This window comes from Callorhinus ursinus, unplaced genomic scaffold, assembly GCF_003265705.2.
Source record: "Callorhinus ursinus isolate GAN/ISIS: 27379988/994484 unplaced genomic scaffold, GSC_fseal_2.0 scaffold3, whole genome shotgun sequence".
Classification (NCBI taxonomy): Eukaryota; Metazoa; Chordata; class Mammalia; order Carnivora; family Otariidae; genus Callorhinus; species Callorhinus ursinus.
The window spans coordinates 45,718,884-45,740,114 of NW_027397065.1; the positions used below are offsets into that span (position 1 = coordinate 45,718,884).

Consider the following 21,231-nt stretch of genomic DNA (forward strand, 5'->3'; position numbering starts at 1 on the left):
GCCAAAGCAATGTGGAAAAAGATGAACAAATCTGGAGGCATCACACTCCCTGATTTCAAACTATACCACAAAGCTATAGTCATCAAACAAGTATGGGACTGGCATAAAAACATACATCAATGAAACAGAACAGACAGCCCAGAAATAAACCCATGCATATATGGTCAATTAATTTATTAGGAACAAAGGAACCAAGAATATAAAATCGGAAGGACAGTGTCTTTTATAAAGGGTGTTGGGGAAACTAGACAGCTATATGCAAAAGAATGAAACTGGACCACTATCTTACACCACACATAAATTGAACCGAAAATGGATTAAAGACTTCAATGTAAGACCTGAAACCTAGAAGAAAATATAAGCAGTAAATCTCCCTGATACAGGTTTTGGTGATGATTTGTTGGATCTGACTGCAAAGGCAAGGGCAACAGAATCAAAAATAAACAAGTGGGACTATATCAGAGAGAAGGAAACCATAACAAAATGATAAAGCAATCTACTGAACAGGAGAGGATATTTTCAAATCATGTTTCTGACAGTTAATATCCAAAATATTGAAAAACTCCTACAATTCAGCAACAAAAAATAATCCTGTTAAAAATGGCCAGATGATGTGAATGAACTTTTTTTTTCCGAAGAAGACACACAGATGGCCAGCAGGTACATGAAAAGGTGCTGAATATCGCTAATCATCCAGGAAATGCAAATCAAAGCCACAATGATATAACACCTCATACCTGTCAGAATGGCTATTTTCAATAAAGAAATAACAAGTGTTGCTAAGGATGTGGAGAAAAGGGAACCCTCATGCACTGCAGGTGGGAATGTAAATAGGTGCAGCCACTATGGAGGTTCCTCAAAAATTAAAAGTAGAAATATCATATGACCTGATTTCACTCACCTTTGGAATTTAAGAAACAAAACAGAGGAGCATAGGGGAAGGGATGAAAAAAAAAAAAAACCAAGACGAAATCAGAGAGGGAGACAAACCATAAGAGACTCTTTTTTTAAAAAGATTTTATTTATTTGAGAGAGAGAGAGAGAGGGATCATGAGTGAGAGTGCACAGGCAAGAGAGTGGCAGAGGGAGAAGGAGAAGCAGGGGAGCCCAATCCTGGGATCACGACCTGCGCTGAAGGCAGATGCTTAACCAACTGAGCCACCCAGGTGCCCTAAGAGACTCTTAACCACTGGAAACAAACTGAGGGCTGCTGGAGGGGAGGTGGGTAGGGCGATGGGGTAACTGGGTGATAGGCAGTAAGGAGGGCACATGATATAATGAGCACTGGGTGTTATATACAACTGATAAATCACTGAACTCTACCTCTGAAACTAATAATACTCTATATGTTAATTAACTGAATTTAAATAAAAAATAAAAATTAAAAAAAGAAAATAAATATCATATGATCTACCAATTTCACTTTTGGGTATTTATCAAAAAATAATGAAGACACTAATTTAAAAAGATATATGCACCCCTTTGTTCACTGCAGCATTATTTATGCTTGCCAAGATAGGGAAGTAACCTAAGTGTCCACTGATGGATGAACTGATAAAGAAGATGAGCTTTATATTTATAGTGGAAAACTCGTCAGCCATAAAGAAGAACAAAGTCTTGCCATTTATAACAACATGGATGAACCTTGAGGACATTATGCTAAGTAAAATAAGTCAGAGAAAGACAAATACCATATGATTCACTTATATGTAGAATTTAGAAAACAAAACAAATAAACAAAGCAAAAATCATAGATTCAAAGATAAATTGGTGGTTACCAGAGACGAGGGTGGTTGGGGATAATGGAAGGGGATCAAGAGGTATAAACTTCAGGTTATAAATAAGTGATAGGGATGTAATATAGTGTATGGTGACCACAGTCAATAATATTGTAATATATATTTGGAAGTTGCTAAGAGGGTAAATCTTAAAAGTTCTCATCAAAAGAAAAGAAGTTGTTGACTTTGTATGGTGACAAATGATACCCCAACTTACTGTGATTATTTTGCAAGGTACACAAATGTCAAATCAATATGGTATACACCTGAAACTAATGTTATATGTCAATTATACTTCAGTAAAAGAACAAGGTTTTAACCAGGCATCAAGATGTAACTGATGTGAGACTCCAAAGTAAAATATTAGATCAAAATAAGCAGAACTGATGGAGGAAATATCTATGAACACACTCATTGGTTTCAAGAAGATGCAAAGGTCAAGGGAGTGGAGGAGAGGGCATTTGAAAATAGTTATTTTTGGAGGGGGCTGCTAATTTCTAACCTCAAGCCCAAGGATAAGAGGCTTGAATGAATCTGATCTGAGATTTTTTTTTTTTTTTTTTGGTGAGCGGCAAAGCAAAGTTTATTGAGAGTGCAAAGCTCCTGAAGAGGGAGGGGACCAGAGAGGGTTGCCAATTTGGTGTTTAAATCTAGGGGGCATTTATGGGCTCTTTTGGTGTCGGCTGTTTTAATCTGATTAACCCTCCATGACAGAATCAGGTATTTGTCCTTTCGCTCATCTACCTATCAAGTAGTTGTGTAGGGCTCCTTCCAGGGTAGTGTTTTGTAGCTTCCAGGATGAAGAGGGTGGTGGCCACCACTGCCCTAAGGCATGCCGGCCAGCCACAGGCATCCACTCTAATCTGGGATCTTGCCATGTGTTTCCCATCGCCAGGGGAAGGTGGAGGATATTGGAGGTAGATGAGAATTGCTCTCAGAATCTGCCAGGGGAAGGGTACAGATTATTTTTCAGAAATAAGACGTGGGCCCAGTGAGATAGCGGGAGCTGTCCTGGTGATAGGAGAAGCCCTATTCAAGGGCACTTCCTGGGAGACAAGAAGTTTCTGTGTGGACTGGAAGTGGGGGTGAAGCACCCTGTCCAGGAATGGAATGCTTTGCCTGTTTTTGTTCATAGGAGTTGTAAGAGATGCATTGTGCTTCCAGGGCTGAGAGGCTTACAAGAATCCAGAAAATGCCTCATGAGGGAAGAAGTCAGCTAAACCATCTACTAGTCCTAGACGGCACAAAGTCACCCAGACAAGTAACAACTGTCCCACCCTCTACCACCACCACTCCCCTAAGTAGGTTCTAAAACTAGAGCCAGCAGCTCGCAGATCAGAAGGTGAGAGTAGAGACCTGAAAAGAGCCTTGCTCCTCCTTCTCAAAGTAGGAAGCCACCAATAAAGACTAACTAGGGGAACAAACCCAAATATTTAATTCCGAATGAGGTTTAAAGTGTTGATAAATATCTCAGATGAGATAATTAAAATTTCCAAACTGAGCCTGTATTTGTCTCTTAAAATACCATCCTTATGCTTATAATTTTTAAATGGGCAGAAAATCCACTAGGAATTGCCCAAGTTTTCATAGGAGGGAGAGAGGAAAAGAGCATCTTTAACTTGAGTTTCGAAGAAATAGTGCAGACAAAAATAAAGTTGGTGAGTTGTGTTCATTTAGGAGATCAGTTACACATGCATTCAACAAATATTTGTTGAGTGCCAAGTGCTGTGGTAGACAAATGAATACAATGGTCAACAAATCCTACAACAGGACTCCTGCCTGCAGGGAGCTCACAAGGGGAGCTGGGACAGGATGGGCTCTGCCTTGATATAATCTCTTCTCCAAAGCAGACTGATACTGGGATAGTTCCTATCTGGATTTGAACTCCGACTGCCCCACATAGCAGCTGGAGAAAATTACCTAATTATTTTGCACTCTAGCTCTCACCTATAAAATGAAGATCAAACGATCTACCTTTAAAGACTGCCAAGAGGATTTTATTTTTTTATTTATTTTATTTATTTTATTTTTTTTTAAGATTTTATTTATTTATTTCAGAGAGAGAGAGAATGAGAGATAGAAAGCACAAGAAGGAAGAGGGTCAGAGGGAGAAGCAGACTCCCCGCTGAGCAGGGAGACCGATGCGGGACTCGATCCCGGGGACTCCAGGACCATGACCTGAGCCGAAGGCAGTCGCTTAACCAACTGAGCCACCCAGGCGCCCCTGCCAAGAAGATTTAAGGAAAATGTACGGGAAGCACATGGCTTGTAATCCTTTAGAATCAAACAGACAAAATAATGGATATTGCTATGAAATATCCCCATCATCAAAGTTAAAATGCAAGATTTAGCAGAAAGAATTCATTCTTCCTAAGTAACTTGTGTCTCACTACTCATCTTTCTTATACTCTATAAAACTTCCCACTTGACCGACTGTGATATTTTTTATTTTTTGAACTTTTATTGTACAAATAATCAGTACCATATAATCTAGGATTTAATCATCTCATTTCCTATGCTTTAATTGTCTTCTTGCATGAAGTCTTATCTCCCAAATTATATTGTAAGAGCTCACTGAAGACAGGGGCAGGCAAAAACATTTTGGAATATTTGCTAAAATATTTTAGATCTTCAACAAATAGGATAGAAAGGACTTAAGTTTTGAAATTTGTCAATGTGCAAAAATGCAGGCTCTTCTGAGTCTCACCGTAAGCACAAACACAAACAAGGCAGTCTTTGTAATCTCCTCTTAAACTGGAAAACACTCTTATGGCCAAAGGAGAAATACTTCTTGATACTCGAAAAATACCCTCTGACTGATGAGAAACTTCTTTCGGGTTCCATACACCACAAAGACAGGTAGGGAGAGAACAAACTTTTTCAAACAATTCTTCAAGTTGAATTTCAACATGGAATCTTAGTGAGTCTGCCGATGGCATTTTGAAAAGAATTTCATTAAATGTTGCTAACATGTCATAAGCTCCCTTAAATGGAAGGGTAATGGCTCATAACATTTGTAAGCTTTTTAATTTCATGGAATATGAGCAGCATAATCAGGACCTATTAAAGTCAATCAACTGTGCCAAGTGGGGCTACCTACCTTTGCTTTTGTTTCTATTTTTCCTTGTGGGTACACCCCGTGAACCAGGAGGCAACAGCTCCGGTATCATTCTTTAAGGCTAACATTGGTGTGTAATATTCTGAACAAGCTCTGATGAAACCATCGCAGCCGCAATTGCTCATATAGGTTGGACAGACACCTCTTGGGAAATGGCTTTTGGCTTCTCGGAAAGAGAGATTTCCCTTTCCATTTGCTTCAGCTCAGAGGGTGCAATTTTGGTAGGATTCAAAACCAGTCATCTGACCAATGTAAGTGGAATTAATAAATGGGGATGAATATAAGGAACTTATTTATATTTTCAATGACACAGTGGTGCCCAAACTACCAATCCTTTAAGACCTGTCTTCGGGTTTTCTTATACCATGAAGCTTTTAATTATAATAGTGCCTATCTACAGGGGCTAAGTGCCAGGCACTACTCTGGGCACCCTGTTTGTCTTCTCATTTAATTTTCAAGGCAACTGTATGATACGATAGTTACTCCATATTATGGAGAGGGAAACTGAAGTTTGAGACATCAAGTAATATGGCCCAAGTTACAAAGTAGTGAGTAGCAGAGCCAGGCTTCAAACCCAGTTTTAGTCTGACTCTAAATCACATGCAGTTTGTTACTATGCTATATTGCCTTCACCATCCCCCTGTTTCAAGTCTTCCAATGGGACGGAGATATCCAGAGAGAGTATTTCCACATAGGGACTAGAGGAGACTAGGGAGGGTGAAAATCCGGGATGGCTGGAGGCTATAGAACCAAATAGGGAGAACTCACCCCACCACTGTCAAGGGAGCATGTATACATTAAAGTTGGAGAAGAAGAACTGAGTGTAACGAATCAGCTTAGGGCAAGGCTACCACAGAAGGATGATTTAGAAGTGAGGAAGGCCAAGAGTAGGTTCAGGATTGTAGTATAGGATGGGCCAGGGCGAGCAGGGCAAGAGTAAGATTGAACCCAGAGAAAGGTTAGATACACCAAGGCTGTGAACACATAGGGAAGTCAGAGTTCCATGTGTATACGCTGCTCGTGTAGTGCGGGGAACACCAGATTGCCGGATGGAGGCGGGTAGGACCAGACAAGTTCATCATGTGAACTTTGACTGTAAAAAACAAAACAAAACAAAACAAAACCACCAAAAAACCCAGAATGATGGACATGTGGATGGTGTCCAAATGCAGTGTCTGTATTTAATTACAAATCATACAAATGGTCAGGGAGACATTCAGTTATTCTCTAGGCCATCATTAATGAATACTGAACCAAGAAAAATATATAAATTAAAAGCGTTACACTAACTGACATGCACACCCACCATAATACCTGAAGGAGATGAAATAAAATTGTTCATCTTACAAGAAGAAGAAAATTTTGTCCCCAAACACTTACGACGCTGTAGGGGTACCATTGCAAATATGTCAGTTTGGGATGATAAGAAATGAAGAGACAGTTCAAGGAGTAAGAATGGTAGTGCGATCTTGTACTTATTCTATTTGAAGAACTTGTGAGAGAAGTTGAATTTAGAATGAAGATGACAGAATCCTTTCTCCAAAGGGGTTCCCAGAGGTAATTAAGTCCTAATGCCCTAAGACATCCATTATATATAATAAACGAACTTCTCTCCTATGAATCTAGGATGCTACAGGCTATTTGAAGAATTGGAAGAATTGATAAAATAGTCACTCATATTTTCTGTGTTCTGTAGTTTCAGATAAGGAACCAGAGTTAAGAAAGTCCAGATCTTAGGAAATTTGGAATTTCTATATATCTTTGTAACTTTATATTTGTTTCATTTTGATGGGTTCAGAATGAGAAACCAGTAACTTGTAGTTTAAGATTCTGGACAAAATCAGAACCATAGGACTTAAGATATTTGGACATCACGGGCATTTTCCCAGAGTTGGAGCTAATCAATTAGCACATGGGTCCTCAGTTATTTCTAAATAGATACTGTAATACCATTCTAACAGAAGGCATGGCCAGAGAAAAGTTATGGTGTAGTAGGAGACTGGTGGTTTGAATGGGAAAAAAACAATGGCCTCCAAAGGAAGCTATGATTGTATGATGCAGACCTACAGAACAGAGGCCAAGTGCAGGGGTCTAAGGAATGTCCAGAGAAAGAGCAATTGACAGCAAAAGGAAAAGAAGATGCTCTCCTTTTCATGAAACTGACAAAGGTCCTGCATGTTTTTAAGGGTTGCAGGGAAAGAAGGTCAGGTAAACAGCATAGGGCAACATCTAAGTACTATCCCAAGGTAATATGCATCACAATTGAGAATATGGGTGTTCAGGACAACATGGGTTGGAACGTTAGGGGTGTGTTTTCTTTTGACCCTTGTATTTGCTCATCTCTAAAGAGAAGATCAGAATGATAGATTCCTTCCAAGGTTATTGTAAGGGACACATGAGAAAATTTTACATTAGAACTATGGCTATTAGCTTTTGCAACATGAGGCCCTAATCACATACTATTTATATTCAAATTCAACACACATTTATGAGCAATTACTCTGGGCAGGTATCTGTGCTAGGTGATTTTGCACCTATTAGTTCACTTAATCTCCAGAACAGATCTTTTAATATGTATTAAAGTTATAGATATTCAATATTAAAAGAATGCAGCAAAGCCCCGCAGGCACTCAGCAAGGTTTTAAAATTTTCTAACCACTCCCCATCTCCTGGTAGCAATCTGTTAGGACCTGGGCAGAACAGTCCAGGCATCTGCAGAGTCTTTTACTGCTCCAATCAGCCTAACCTCAGTGGTTTTCCTGGCCTTAAGTTTACTGTACAAGGTTGGACACACAAAGCCACGGAAACTACACTCTGCGGTGATGTAAGGCCATTTCAGGGGTGATTTTTAAATAGATGCACTTTCTGCCATATGAGCCAACTTCAAAAATCAAAACCACCTAACTTTGCCAGATAAGCAACATTGCTGGATCCCACGTGATCATGAGCCCTGTGGCCGGCTCTGGTGGTAGGAACTCTGAGAGCAACAGTTTCCACTACCTTCACCCACAGAGAGTGGGGAATTGTCTTGCACAAACCACAACTGTGCTTCCTCTGGCCATCTTTTTTATATTAACTCTGTTGTAATGTCATAAAATTTGGTTTTCTTTTCGTGAAACTTCTTCCTGTATCTCCCTAAACAGAGTGCCGCTAAGACATGACACAAGAAACATCGGGTGGTGCAGTGAAGTCTTTGTGGCAGCAGTCAACAGCATGGGGTGAATACCACCTTTCAGGAAACTTGCAGTGTAAGACCAGCCAAAAATTACCGAGAAGGCTAAGAAATGAAAAACTCTGGTTTGTTAGCAATTGAAGTGAGAAACAAACATGGAAACTCTATATCCATCCAATGATATGAGTGAGTGCTCATGCATTTCTCATCTGTTAATGGGGTGCTACTCAAGGATAATTCATCTTCCCCTAACATTCCTCTCATATTTCTTAACATAACTGCCTGAGCCTTAACTGAGTGTGCTAAAACCAATCTACACAGTTTGAGATTGGGAAACGGCAATTAGCAGACCATCTGTACTTACCTATTACTGTAGAGAGATGCCATTTTTTTGGTATCCCCCGACCCTTGATTTTCCAAAATGAAAGTTGTGGCTGACCAGGTAGAGAAATCTACCCTCACCGCACATGGTGAGGGGGAAAAACAGAGTAGTCTGCTTGTCTCGTTCTTTCAACATGGTGGGTTTTATCACTCTACCTCTTCCTCTTCCTCTCTCCCCAAAATGCCACAAGTATATCTGCAAAATATTTATTAGTCTTAAAAGCCTCATTTACTTTGCAGACCATTTGGTATTTGCCTAGAGGCAGAATCACTGCTGATAAAAACAGAATCATTCATGGAAATGGGAAGTCCCCCACTCATTATTTAGGCACTGCCATTTAAAACACCACTGGCAATAATTTACAGAGCACTGCATCAAAAGGCCACCCTCAGTTGCTGATGGGGATCACAAAATCAAAGTAAGAATTAAGTATTTGCTTATAATTTCATATGGCAAAGAAGTTTTTTTTTTCAGCCTCTGAAATTACATCTCCCGAAAAATTTTCACTGTTTTTGACAAATGAACAATTTCTTAAAATTTAAAACTAACAATGCAACACACTCACAGCAATTATAAACCCCTGGGTATGATAAAAGTTGCCAGGAGAGGAGCATGTTTTGATTGAAGCAATTTTTTTAAAGTGATATTTTTGCCAACCCTTTAGGAGTGAAGAACAATACAACTTTTAGGAATGTATTAAAACATCCTTCTTCCTTAAAGTTGGCTTCTCTCTCTCCATTATACTCCCCAAATCCTCAGCATGTATCATTGGCTGTGAGATGCCACCTAACTGAAGCAGGACTCTTCCTACCATTAAAGGAACATAAACCAAACCACAGTAGAGTCTGGTGTGCACTTTTGCCTCTTCAGTGTTATTTAGGAGATAAGCAAGAAGCAGTCTTGCACCAAAGTCATTACAGGCAGCTGGGATGTGCCCGAAACCGGGAGTTAAGACAATGCTGATATGCCACAGCAATGATGAAGAGAAGCTCAAGGATGTGAGGGGCTGGAAGTGCTAATTTTATTCTCTTCTACTTTCCTGTGTGTAATACACAGCTCCACTCTTGGGAGCTTTCATTAGCCCGTGGATGGCATGAATCAAATCTTATAGCTTAGCCAAACTGCAAAGAAGGGAAAGATGGGCTTTTAGTACCTTTCACACCACTTTTATTTCTTCCACTTAGTCTGTCCCACTTCCCCACGGCCTCATGCCATGTAGCAGTTCATGTCCTCTTGACATAATAGGATTTGTGGTGTGTGGCTGGTACAGATAATCAATCTAGATGGTCCTATAAAAGAGAACTTCCTTTGTCTCTCTATCTGAGATGAGAAGCTTTTATAGAAACTTTGAGCCAGAAGTATCCTAAGAGAACGTTCATTCTCTTATTTAAACATACACACATACACACGCACAATCTGCTTTAGCAGTGACACACACTAGTCTAGAAACGGGCGCAGTGGTAAACAAAGCAAATAATAAATAATTACGTTGAAATTTCATATAGTGCTCTACATTCAAGGCACTGTCCTATAAGCAGTAAAATTTACATAATTATGTAGAATAAATTAACTCTTCTGATCCTGTAATAAGCTTATGAGGTAGTGCTATTATCGATGCCCGTTTTACAAATGAGGAAGTGAGGTACAGAAAAGGTCAAGAAATTGGCTTAAGAGTCAGGATATTAATCCAGGAAGTTGCTGCTTCAGAGCTTGCTCTTAAACATCACTTAGTAACTACCTTTCTATGTCCCTGCCATCATGGAGATTATATAGTAATAGGGGAAGCAAATGGGGAAATGTATAATTATATAATAGAATACATATAATAGATTGAAAGAAATACACCTGTGTAATTCATATGATAATACAATAAAGGAAAATAAAGCTACTAGGTAAGGATTTATTTATTTTAAGATTTTATTTATTTATTTGAGAGAAAGAGAATGAGAGAGAAAGCATGAGAGGGAGGAGGTTCAGATGGAGAACCAGACCCCCTGTGAAGCAGGAAGCCCGATGCGGGACTCGATCCCGGGACTCCAGGATCGTGACCTGAGCTGAAGGCAGTTGCTTAACCAACTGAGCCACCCAGGTGCCCAGGGATTTATTTTTGAGGGAGTAGTCAAGGAAGGTGTCCATGAGAAAGTGCCATCTGAGCAGAGACGTAGGTAAAGTAAGGCTGGGTTTTCATCCAGTCTGGCAGTTCTCAGACTGCTCTGTGTGGAACCCTCCAGGGCCTAGGCATCATGTGGTGACAGGGAGACTGGGTGGGTGGGGCAACAGGCTGCAGCGCTCTAGCCCTGGCCCAGAAACAGCAGCTGAGCTTCCATCTTGTCTGGATTGTGGGGTCACAGATAAATTTGGCTTAAAAAAGATTCCATGATTAAAAAAGAAAAAGTTATAGAAAATCAGTGATCATGCCTCACTGTTTTAGTTCAGAGAAAGAAATTGAGGGAGAAGAGGAATGACTTGCTAAGGGTTCACTGCTGATCAGCAGGACAATATGAAGAAAATTCAGATTCCTTACTTTGAATCTAGCGTACTTTCTAGAACACGGAAGTGCCACCCTTAACTTTCCTCCCCATCCAGGACGTTGTATCATCTCTGGAGGGTAAACACAGAAGGTTTCACCCAATAGGGTGTGTTTCTCTGGAAACTTCATAATCAAACTCCAGGCTTAGCAAGAGCAACTACAGAGATGCTTTAGCCTGTCTCCTGTGTTCATTACACTGTCCCCACCTCTACCTTTTATTCTAATTTATATTTTTCCTGACCTTAACCCATCATATATGTGGTTACTATATTACTGTAAATAGTTCTTGTAAGCTACCTCAAATCCTTGTGGAAGTATGTATGTGCACGGAGTATTTGCAGTAGGAGCTTGGCATGACTACACATTTCTGAGTCTTTGAATAAATGAGATCTGACTGGTGGACCTGTGGGGACTACAACAGGCAAGAAGGAAGAACGTGGGGCCGCCTCCCTGACCAATAGCCCTCAAATCAGACAATCAGATGCCCATCCTCGGCCTCATGTGAAGTTTGGAACTACTTCTACCAAAACTGGCTGTTACAGTTCTAAGTGAGATCTGACCAAAGCCCTCAGTAACTCTTACATTTCCAGCATGACCCTCATTTAAGAAAAGTACACACAGTCAATTTCTCCCAAATAAAAGAAAGAACAAAAATCCTATTGGCCCATGTTAATTCTGCAGCAACCAAAAGCCCCTGAACCACTATCTCTGTTTCCCAGGATCAACAAACAAACTGACCATAGTATGAAGTGTTGATCTATTCAAGATTGTTTGCCTGCTTCAAAGAAAAAAAAAAGAGTAAGCAGCTTGTTCACACTATTGTCCACAATAAATTACAATACACAAAAAGACAGATACATTTCAGGAATGGCAATCAGCTTCACAGGGCAGATGGGCTTATAGATTACCCTTCCATTTTTTAATAATCTCCATAATTTATGTATGAACAAAGAAATGCAAAGATGTCATATGCACCCTTCCGACTTAGTACAAATCACTTTTATTTACTCGGGCAATACTTCATGGTCCAGTTAACTTCTTAATTAAAGACAGCAAGATGCTCATGTTCCATGCAAGCAGCATGGAACATACTGTTTTATGTGCAGTATGTTCAGCTGGGAGTTGAAGCTGTTTTGCTTACTGAGGAGGAGCCACCGGAGCCTTGGTTTGGTTTCTAAGTGAACCAGAGACACGGTTCCTCTCATCGCCACTAAATTGTCAATGGAGCCTCTTCAGACAAAGCTTGCACTTGTCTGCCATCCCACAAAAATTATTTTATTTTTTTGTCTCATGCCGAGAATGCTGAATTAATTTTCAACATTCTTTTCTCAATCTGCCTCCTCCCCAGTCACGCTCTGTAGTGGTTAGAGAAGCAAGACAAAAAGAAAGGCATGTTCTAGAAGACTTGGGAAGGGGGAATGGCTACAGTGGGCCAGAGCCTCAGCCTCTGGAAGCTCTGACGCAGCTATCCCATGCTGCTGAGCTTGCATACAGTTTCAAAACCACAGAAGCCAGACCACTAGGAGAAATTGGGGCAAAAAAGAAAGAAACAAAATGCAAAGTGAGGAACAGTGAGTCCTGAGTGACTATGAATCTTTTTTTTTTTTTTTGAGTGACTATGAATCTTAAAATGCCAACCTAATTTCTGAACTCCTGTATGACAAGATACACAAATTCTCAACTTCATAAATCAGGGGCAGCAGGGACCCATCATATAAATGGCTTAAGTCTGGGTATGAGACGATAGTGCCTGGTGGAGACTGTGGCCAAGCGGAGAGCAAATGCCCATCTAAAGGGGGCAGCTTCTACTCAGCTCCCGCCCCGAGAAATATCAAATCACTCTCCAGATTTTCTGTTTTTTAATTTTTTAATGAGAATCAGAAAATGTACATTTTTTTAAAAAATGTGAAATCTTCAGATATTTAAATATTAGAAAAAAATCATATTAAAAGAAAAATACTGTGTCAGGAAGTAAATTGTATCTGTGGGATGGATTCAGTTTGCGACTTCTGTCGTAAGTTTTCCTACCAAGCAAGAGCTTACTTAATAGCTTATAAAGTGAGTCACTGAAGTTACCTCACATTAAATTTCTGAAGTAGAGAATATCCTCTCAGTGACTAAATCAGGGATAGTTAAGCTTGCTCTTGTTGCATTATCCACTTTTGTTTCTAGTTTCCTTTTACTGAGTGCTTTTGAATTCCCTCAGGAACTTGACATACCTTCCAGGAAGTTATTCCTCAGGAGAGGGAAATGGCCACACATAACTCAACTTACTGTACCAAACAGTGTCATGAGAAAATCATTTACCATACAATGTGTTGCTATGGAAGAGGACTGCAATTCTGGATTCTCATTCTGACTTTTACTTGGTAAACCTGGGGTACATACTACCTCCTTCCTGAGCCTTTGGGGCCTTATCCGCTAAATGGGGTGATTGGTCTAACCGACTTCTTAGGGGCTTTCAACTTCCGGCCTGCACATGTCTCAGTAATTCAGGCTGGTGGAATAAATCCTAATTCACATCACAGTAAAATCAAAAATGCAATTTAAAAAACTCATTCTTCCATAAAACAAGAGATGACATATCCAAATGTAAAAATGCACAGTGAGGATGACCAGCTCAGACTTTCAAGGAGAATACAGGAGTTTCTCAGCTTTCACAACTTGGATACCCTCAAATGTGAAATTCAGACTTTCATATGAAGCAACCCTTAGCCTGGTTTTTGCACAGCGCTGGCGGGTGTGTGTATGTTTTCATTTTGAAATTTTTTATTACGTTTGGCTCTTTCTAGATCAAAAACCTGTGGAAGTGTCATTACTGGATCAAAGTGTATAAACATTTTTAATGTACTTGACATGTACTATAAAACTTTTTTTTTTTCAGAAAGACCGGAAAAAGAAAAAAAAAAAAGACTGTGCCAGTAATAAAACACTTTAAGCAGAAGAATGAGAAAAAAGTGAGTTGAACACTGGAAAAGTGTAACTCAGGGAAAGAAAGATGGAAAGCTAAAAGCTATTTAACATGAAATGGGTTCCCTGGGAGGGCACTGAGTCTGTCCTTAAGATGATATTCGAGAAAAAGAGGACAGACCGTCTGGTTCGGAGCAAGGTCAAACATCAGGTGAGATGTGGGCCACATGATGGTGATGCTGAGGGTGGAAATTTCTGTCACTGTCATGGTCATTGTCACTGTCATTGTCCTCATCAGCAGGGGGTGAAAGCAAGAGTTACCATTTCGGGAACACGCACTTCACATCAAGTTCTGTAGTAAGCACTTTACCAACATTATCTTACTGACAACCACCATGATGTAGGTATTAATATCGATGTTACAGGGCGCCTGGGTGGCTCAGTTGGTTAAGCAACTGCCTTCGGCTCAGGTCATGATCCTGGAGTCCCAGGATGGAGTCCCGCATCAGGCTCCCTCCTCGGCAGGGAGTATGCTTCTCCCTCCGACCCTCCCCCCTCTCATGTGCTCTTTCTCTCCCTCATTCTCTGTCTCAAATAAATAAATAAAATCTTTAAAAAAAAATATCGATGTTACAGGCAAGGAAACAAGGCTTTGCCAAGTTAAGAAACTGCTCGAGGATCACTCATCGGCCAAATGGTAGTACTAGCTGCCATCTGAGTTCAGCAATGCAGCGTGTGGCTTTGACCATGGTGCGACACTGTCTCTTGGCACAGCAACTGTTAAGATTCCCATTTAGATATAATAGCATAAGGATAACAGGTTTCAGTGAGTTTTTATTGGGATAAGGAAATTTAAAAGACACATAAATCTCAAGTCGTCTACAATAATCATCTACTTGATTCTTTTAAAGTAGCTTCATTTTTTTTATCCTTCCTCCAACTTCTCTTTCTACTCCCCCTCTCCTAAACTTCTAAATTCCACACAGCAATAGGCTATATGGGACCCACCCCCAAGCAGAGTTTGAAGGGAGTATAGAAATAAATGCACTTTCTGCTGTAGGCCTAGCACAACATGCCCAGCGTAGCTGCCCAAGAGATGCTAGTTGCCCTTGCCTTGTCACTTCACATTAAGTCACGTAAAAGCACCATCTAGTTGCAGTGTTGTGGAAAGTAAGGTAAACAGTCCCTTCAAAGTAGGGATTCACCACTTTTGTTCAAAACGATACTTTGTGGTTAAGGGTCTCCTTAGTATTCATTCATTCAACCTCTGGCCAAAATTTTGTAGTTGTATTTGGCAATTAAAAAGATGCCTATCACACCGAAGGTGGGGATTTAAACACAGAGTTCTTTGGCAATAGATCTCCTAACTTTACAACATTCTGTGCTAAATGCACTCAAGTAGTATTTCTAGAGACAGGCTGGTCTTTGGATGTCATGGTAGAATAGTTAATTTAGTACGTGTCCTTTTCAATCTATTTTCTGAGCCACATGATACATACAGAAGCTACACATCCATATGGCTAAAGCCAGCATGCACTGGGACTTTCGTTCAATTCCCAGATGGAAGTTTTTGTAGCGATGAACATTTTCTCGTTAATTTATCTTCCAGGGTGATTGCTATCACACTGATCAATTTGTAGTGACTTTACAGGATTGCAACCTTCAATAATGAAATCTGATACAGTATTGAAGATTGTGCGGATTGCTTAACCAATCCCAATTCCTCTCAGATCAATGAAACACAAAAGCAGAATGAAGTATTACTTCGTTAGTTATCCTTGCTCAGAGGGGCTGAGTAATCTTGTTCAACTGGGCACTAATCTCTTTTTGATGGGAAAAAGAAATAAAGGCAGCTGTGATCTACAGGGAAATGATAGTGCAGATACTTCTTCTGAGAAGGGCCTCCCAGAGGTGGTCTATAAGCAATGGTCAAGTGCATCAGAAAAAAAACAATAAGCTAAAACTGCCCGATGGGAGAGGGGCAGCTGTTACATGTGAGGGGCACGTGAGCACCTGTGAGGTTATGACTCAGTCAATATGGCAAATATTGGTTGCCTGTCCAACAATCCTCCCCCACCTTCTTTGCGACCAGAACCCCAATTCTGTTGAGCTAGCAATTACCTCTGGGCTTGAGGGAAGGGGAGCCCTATGGACTAAGTTACCAGGTTCTGATCTTGTTCTTCTGTCTTTTTGATCCAACATACCTGTTTTCACTTTTTGTGAAAATCCGAAGACACTAATTCTACCTTGGCTGCTATGCCTAGTGTGCTATTCTCTAGTCCCTTCTCAGTGCTCTGATGTCATCTAAAAGGGAAATATTCAAGGTCTATGCCCTGAGGCACTTCCACTATCTCTCCCCAGGCAAGCCAAGACAGCCCAATTGCAGGCAAATTTCTTCTTTAAGTTGGATATTAAATAAATGGCTAAGAGATCTTGATAAAGCCATGTAGACAATGTGTTCTTAAAATTATTCAGATATGCAAACTGTATGATTCCATTTATGTAAAATTCTAAGAAATGCAAAGTAATGTGCAGGAGAGAAAGCATATGACAGAAAGCTGGTTGGGGACAGGGTGGAGGGACTAAAAAGGGGCATGGGAGAAACTCTTCAGGGTGATATGTTCATTATCTTGATTGTGGTGATGGTTTCATGTGCAAAAACATATCATAGTACACACTTTAAATAGGTATAATTTATTCTATGTCAATATGCCTCACAAAAGCTCTTAAACGGTTAAATATTTTTTAGACACAGAAAATTTACTGTTAATATATTATTTGGAGGAGAAAAGGTACAGAAGAATATGCAGAGTATGGTTTTATTTAAAAAACAGACTTGTGGGAAATGCCTAAGAAAGTACACTGACCTGTTAACAGTGCTTGGCCCTGCAAGATAGATTTAAGTGATACCTTATTTTTAATGATTTATTATTCAATTTCACAAGTATCTACTGAGCACATACTGTGTGCTAGATATAGTAGCAGCAGGGCTCGGGAATATACTAGGGAAAATTTGCACAATCTCCTGATCTGCCAATTTATATTCTTGAGCAAACAAGAATGTCAAATAATGACAGTTAAAAGCGGGGGAGAACCAGGGTGATGTTTTATATACGGCTGTTGTGCTAAATGAGGAAGGTCTTTCTAAAATGGCAACATTTAAACTGAGAACATGATGACCACAAGGAGCCCTCCAGGAAAAACATCTAGGAGAGAATTGTATAGGCCATCGTGAGGAGGTAGGAGTTTGTTCCAGGTGCAATGGGAAGTTAACAGAACCCTCTATAAAGGGTGGAGAGACTTGACATTTCAAAAAGCCCACTCCGGCTACGATTTGGATGATGAGGCTACGAGAAAGGTATTGGGGAGGGAGGAGACTATAGCAGTGATGCAAGTGGGAGAGGGTGCTGGCTGGAGCCGGTGGGTGGCGTGTGATGGAGAAGGGGGGATGAGGGGGGAGCCTGGGTGGCTCAGTCACTGGGCATCTGCCTTCGGCTCAGGTCATGATCCCAGGGTCCTGGGATCGAGCCCCACATCGGGCTCCCTGCTCCGCGGGAAGACTGCTTCTCCCTCTCCCACTCCCCCTGCTTGTGTTCCCTCTCTCGCTGTGTCTCTCTCTGTCAAATAAATAAAATCTTAAAAAAAAAAAAAGAGGGAATGAGGGGACAGATATGGGCACCGTTTCGGTGAAAGCTCGTGGGACTTACTGGTGGATTTTACTGTACATGCATTTCTGTATGTGTTTTGTTTTTTTTCCTTCAGTGAGAAGATACTTATTTTGTTGTCAGAAATATTTAAGCTAAAAGGGCTTTATTTACTATTTATTTTTTGGAAGGAAAATACCTTTTTTTAAAGATTTTATTTATTTGACAGAAAGAGAGAAAGAGACAGCAAGAGAGGGAACACAAGCAGGGGGAGTGGGAGAGGGAGAAGCAGCTTCCCGCTGAGCAGGGAGATGGGGCTCAATCCCAGAGCCCTGGGATCATGACCTGAGCCAAAGGCAGACGCTTAACCGACTGAGCCACCCAGGCGCCCTGAAGGAATCTTAAGAAGAATGAAAAACTGTGAATTCTGACACTTTATTTTCCTTAAATGGTGATGTGAAAGCACTGCATTTAACTCACTGATTTTTCAAGATTAAAACAAGCTTTTCTTAAAATTTATTTGAGAGAGAGCATGCAAGTGCATGAGTTGGGGAACAGGCAGAGGGAGAAGCAGACTCCCTAGCTTAGCAGGGAGCCCAACGCAGGGCTCAATCCCAGGACCCTGGGACCATGACCTGAGCGGAAGGCAGACACTTAACCGACTGAGCCACCCAGGTGCCCCTCTCAATTCCTTTAAAATTTTTTTTCCATTTTTTAAAATTTAAAAATGTGTATTTATCTACCCATTTATTTATTTCAATTTCCTTAAGGGCTCTACACCAAGGAAACTTCTCTCAGCTATTCTACCCATGACCTTAAAATCTACTCTTGTACCATATGCAGTTTAGCCAGATCATCTATATATTTATAGAAATATCACTAATATAGGTTGGAAGCTTGGCAAACTACAACCTTCAGCCTATTTCTTTGGTGGCCCTCAAGATTAAGAACATTTTTTACATTTCTAAGGAGTTGTAGAAAAAGAAAATAAGTCTAAAATATTTGCTATTTGGCCCTTTACAAAAAAAAGGGAGGGGGCAACACCAGTAGAAGGAAATTATCAGTCCAAACTTGTGAGTTAAATAAATTTAATACAGAATAGGAAGATGTAGTACACACACACACACACACACACACACCACACACCACACACACACACACACACACACACACACCACACACACACACACACACCACACACACAATGGAATATTATGCAGCCATAAAAAGAATGGGATCTCATGCCATTTGCGACAACGTGGATGGACTTAGAGGATATTATGTGAAGTGAACTAAGTCAGATGAGAAAGCCACATACCATACGATTTCACTCACAAGTGGAATGTGAAAAAACAAATGAATAAACAAACTAACAAAAAGCCGAATTGGACCTCTAAATATAGAGAACAAACTCTGTTTGCCTCAGGGGAGATGAGTTAGGGATGGGGAGGTGAGTGAAGGGGAGAGGGAGGTAAAGGCTTCTAGTTCTGGAATGAATAAATCACAGGAATAAAAGGCAGAGCAGAAGTAATACAGCCAATGATATTATCATATTATCGTAATGTTGCATGGTGACAAATAGTAGCTACACTTGTGGTGAGCATGGCATAATGTATCAACTTGTTTAATCACTATGTTGTACACCTGAAACTAATATAACACTGTGTCAACAATACTCAAAAAAATAAAGCTTAATACAGATAAGATTAATCTAAAGTACAACTAGTAACTCAAAAGATAATTTAACTAACCAACTTGCCAGGTTGGGAGAAATATAGATTGCAGCAATGCTTATAAGAGTGATTTCTTAAATGCTTGAAATTGACGGTCTCCATTCTGTTCAACACAGAATCATCACTTGACTCTCCTTATTATAGTTTTATCCCATGATTCCTTCTAGGATATGATTTCTTCAAGATGATGGATATATTTACCGTACTCTTGATACTTTCCTGCCTAACCCAGTGTGTGATGAGTTCCAGTTAAATTTTATAATCACTAATAGGGTGGCTGATTTGCTCTTTTTGATAATTTTAACATCATGGCTCCCTCCCTGTTACTAGGCACAGAAGGAAGTAAAGGTATTGGCAATTCAGCAGTTGCGCCCAGTTTAATATAATTCAGTAGTTTAGATAGCATTCAGAAAAAATTACCCACTGCATCGAGTTGCTGAATTTCATTAATTACGCTCATCAATGCACACTTATGCAAATAAAGCTTTGGGGACCTTTCACATTACTTTTTGCTTGCATGTGGACATGAACCAATCCCAGAAGAGCAAATGCATTAATAATGCTTTTCAACCAGCAAATCTCACCACTCGACCAACAAACAAAAGACTGAACAAAGCCAAAGAAACAAACAAAAAAAAAAACCACTCAAAACCAAAAATTAATTTTGATAATATTGGTTAATAAAAGCAAAATATCTAGAAATCACTTCTATCATGACAAAAACAAAGAATGAGGGTAGAAGGTTAGGTAGTGGACTCTGGTTAACAGAAAAGCTTTAGAACTGGATTTCCTGCGTTGAAGTTCTTGCTCTACTACTTAGTAAGTATGTGGCTCTGAACATAGCACTTCTCTAAGGCTCCATTCTTTAATCTGTAAAATTGAGGCAACAATAATTGCCAACCCTGGGGACCCATGTGTGGATTAAATTAGGTAATAATAATGCACACAAAGCAACAAAGTACATGGAACAGAGCACATACAGAGGAGTGATTATTTAAATACCATTTCAGTGCAGAGTTGTTGATAATTGAAGTGATTCTAACCAACCTTGGCTACACTGTCCAAATTCTTAATGAAAAACAAAATTCTAATTCTTTTGTTCTGTGCTTCCAAAGACAGCATTTAGAGCACTTGACAATTAAAAAAGATAGCAATACTTTCTTGGATTTGTATAGTACTCAAAGCACTTCCACATTTACTTTCTGGGCATATTTGCAGCATAGTCTAGAACAGTTCATTAACAGAGGTTATTACTCCCTGTGGCAGGAGTAAAGGCTCAGAGAGGTCATCATGGTTCCGTACAATATCACAGCAGGGATTATGCTCAAGACTTCGGATTTGATCATATCTTACTACCTATATTACCATTCCCTCCCACGATGCTCTATACTCAGCTGATGGCTGATGATAAATTTCCCCAGATTTAGATTCCCGAGAAATCACCACTCCTTTTTCTCATGGCAGTACTTACTGGTCGGGACTGGATTTCTTTGGCGTAGAGAGGTTGCAAGAATTCTGAGTCTCCTTCTAGTTTTAGACCTTTGTCTGTGATTCTCAAATTCCCCATTCCATCCTGAAATAGAAGCACAAAGATAACACAGAAAATGCAATTAGCCAATATTTCAAAAAAACCTCAGGCTTTCAAAAATTGAAACAAAGTTACTGCCCTTTTTTTTTTTTGAGATATGGAATGAGAGGGGGTCCGATAAAATACTGGGAGGTATTGTTCAATGCAATTATGCATATTACCCTCTTTGCTCACTTATTCTGAGAAAATTCTATTCCAAGCAACCTGTAATGCCCCCTAGTCATTCACTGGCACAGATGAAGAGGGCCCTTTTGCTAGGTATTGCAGAAAGAATGGAAGCAGGAAGTAAGTGGGAAAATGATAAAAGGATAATTCCCCAGGTTAAAGTACATGGTCCAGTTTCCAAAACTTTGTGCAAAAATTGCAAAGTGGCAGT

At 40.0% G+C, this 21,231-nt stretch overlaps 1 protein-coding gene across 2 annotated transcripts in view; it reads right to left on the reverse strand.

Annotated features, from left to right (window-relative positions):
- Nucleotides 1-21,231, reverse strand: part of SGCD (sarcoglycan delta) — a 965,947-nt gene that overhangs the window by 203,656 nt on the left and 741,060 nt on the right. For both annotated transcript variants that reach the window (XM_025867162.2, XM_073890571.1), the window contains one exon: nt 20,739-20,840. In XM_025867162.2, the coding sequence (XP_025722947.2) occupies nt 20,739-20,840 (102 nt within the window). The remainder of the gene's footprint in view (nt 1-20,738; nt 20,841-21,231) is intronic.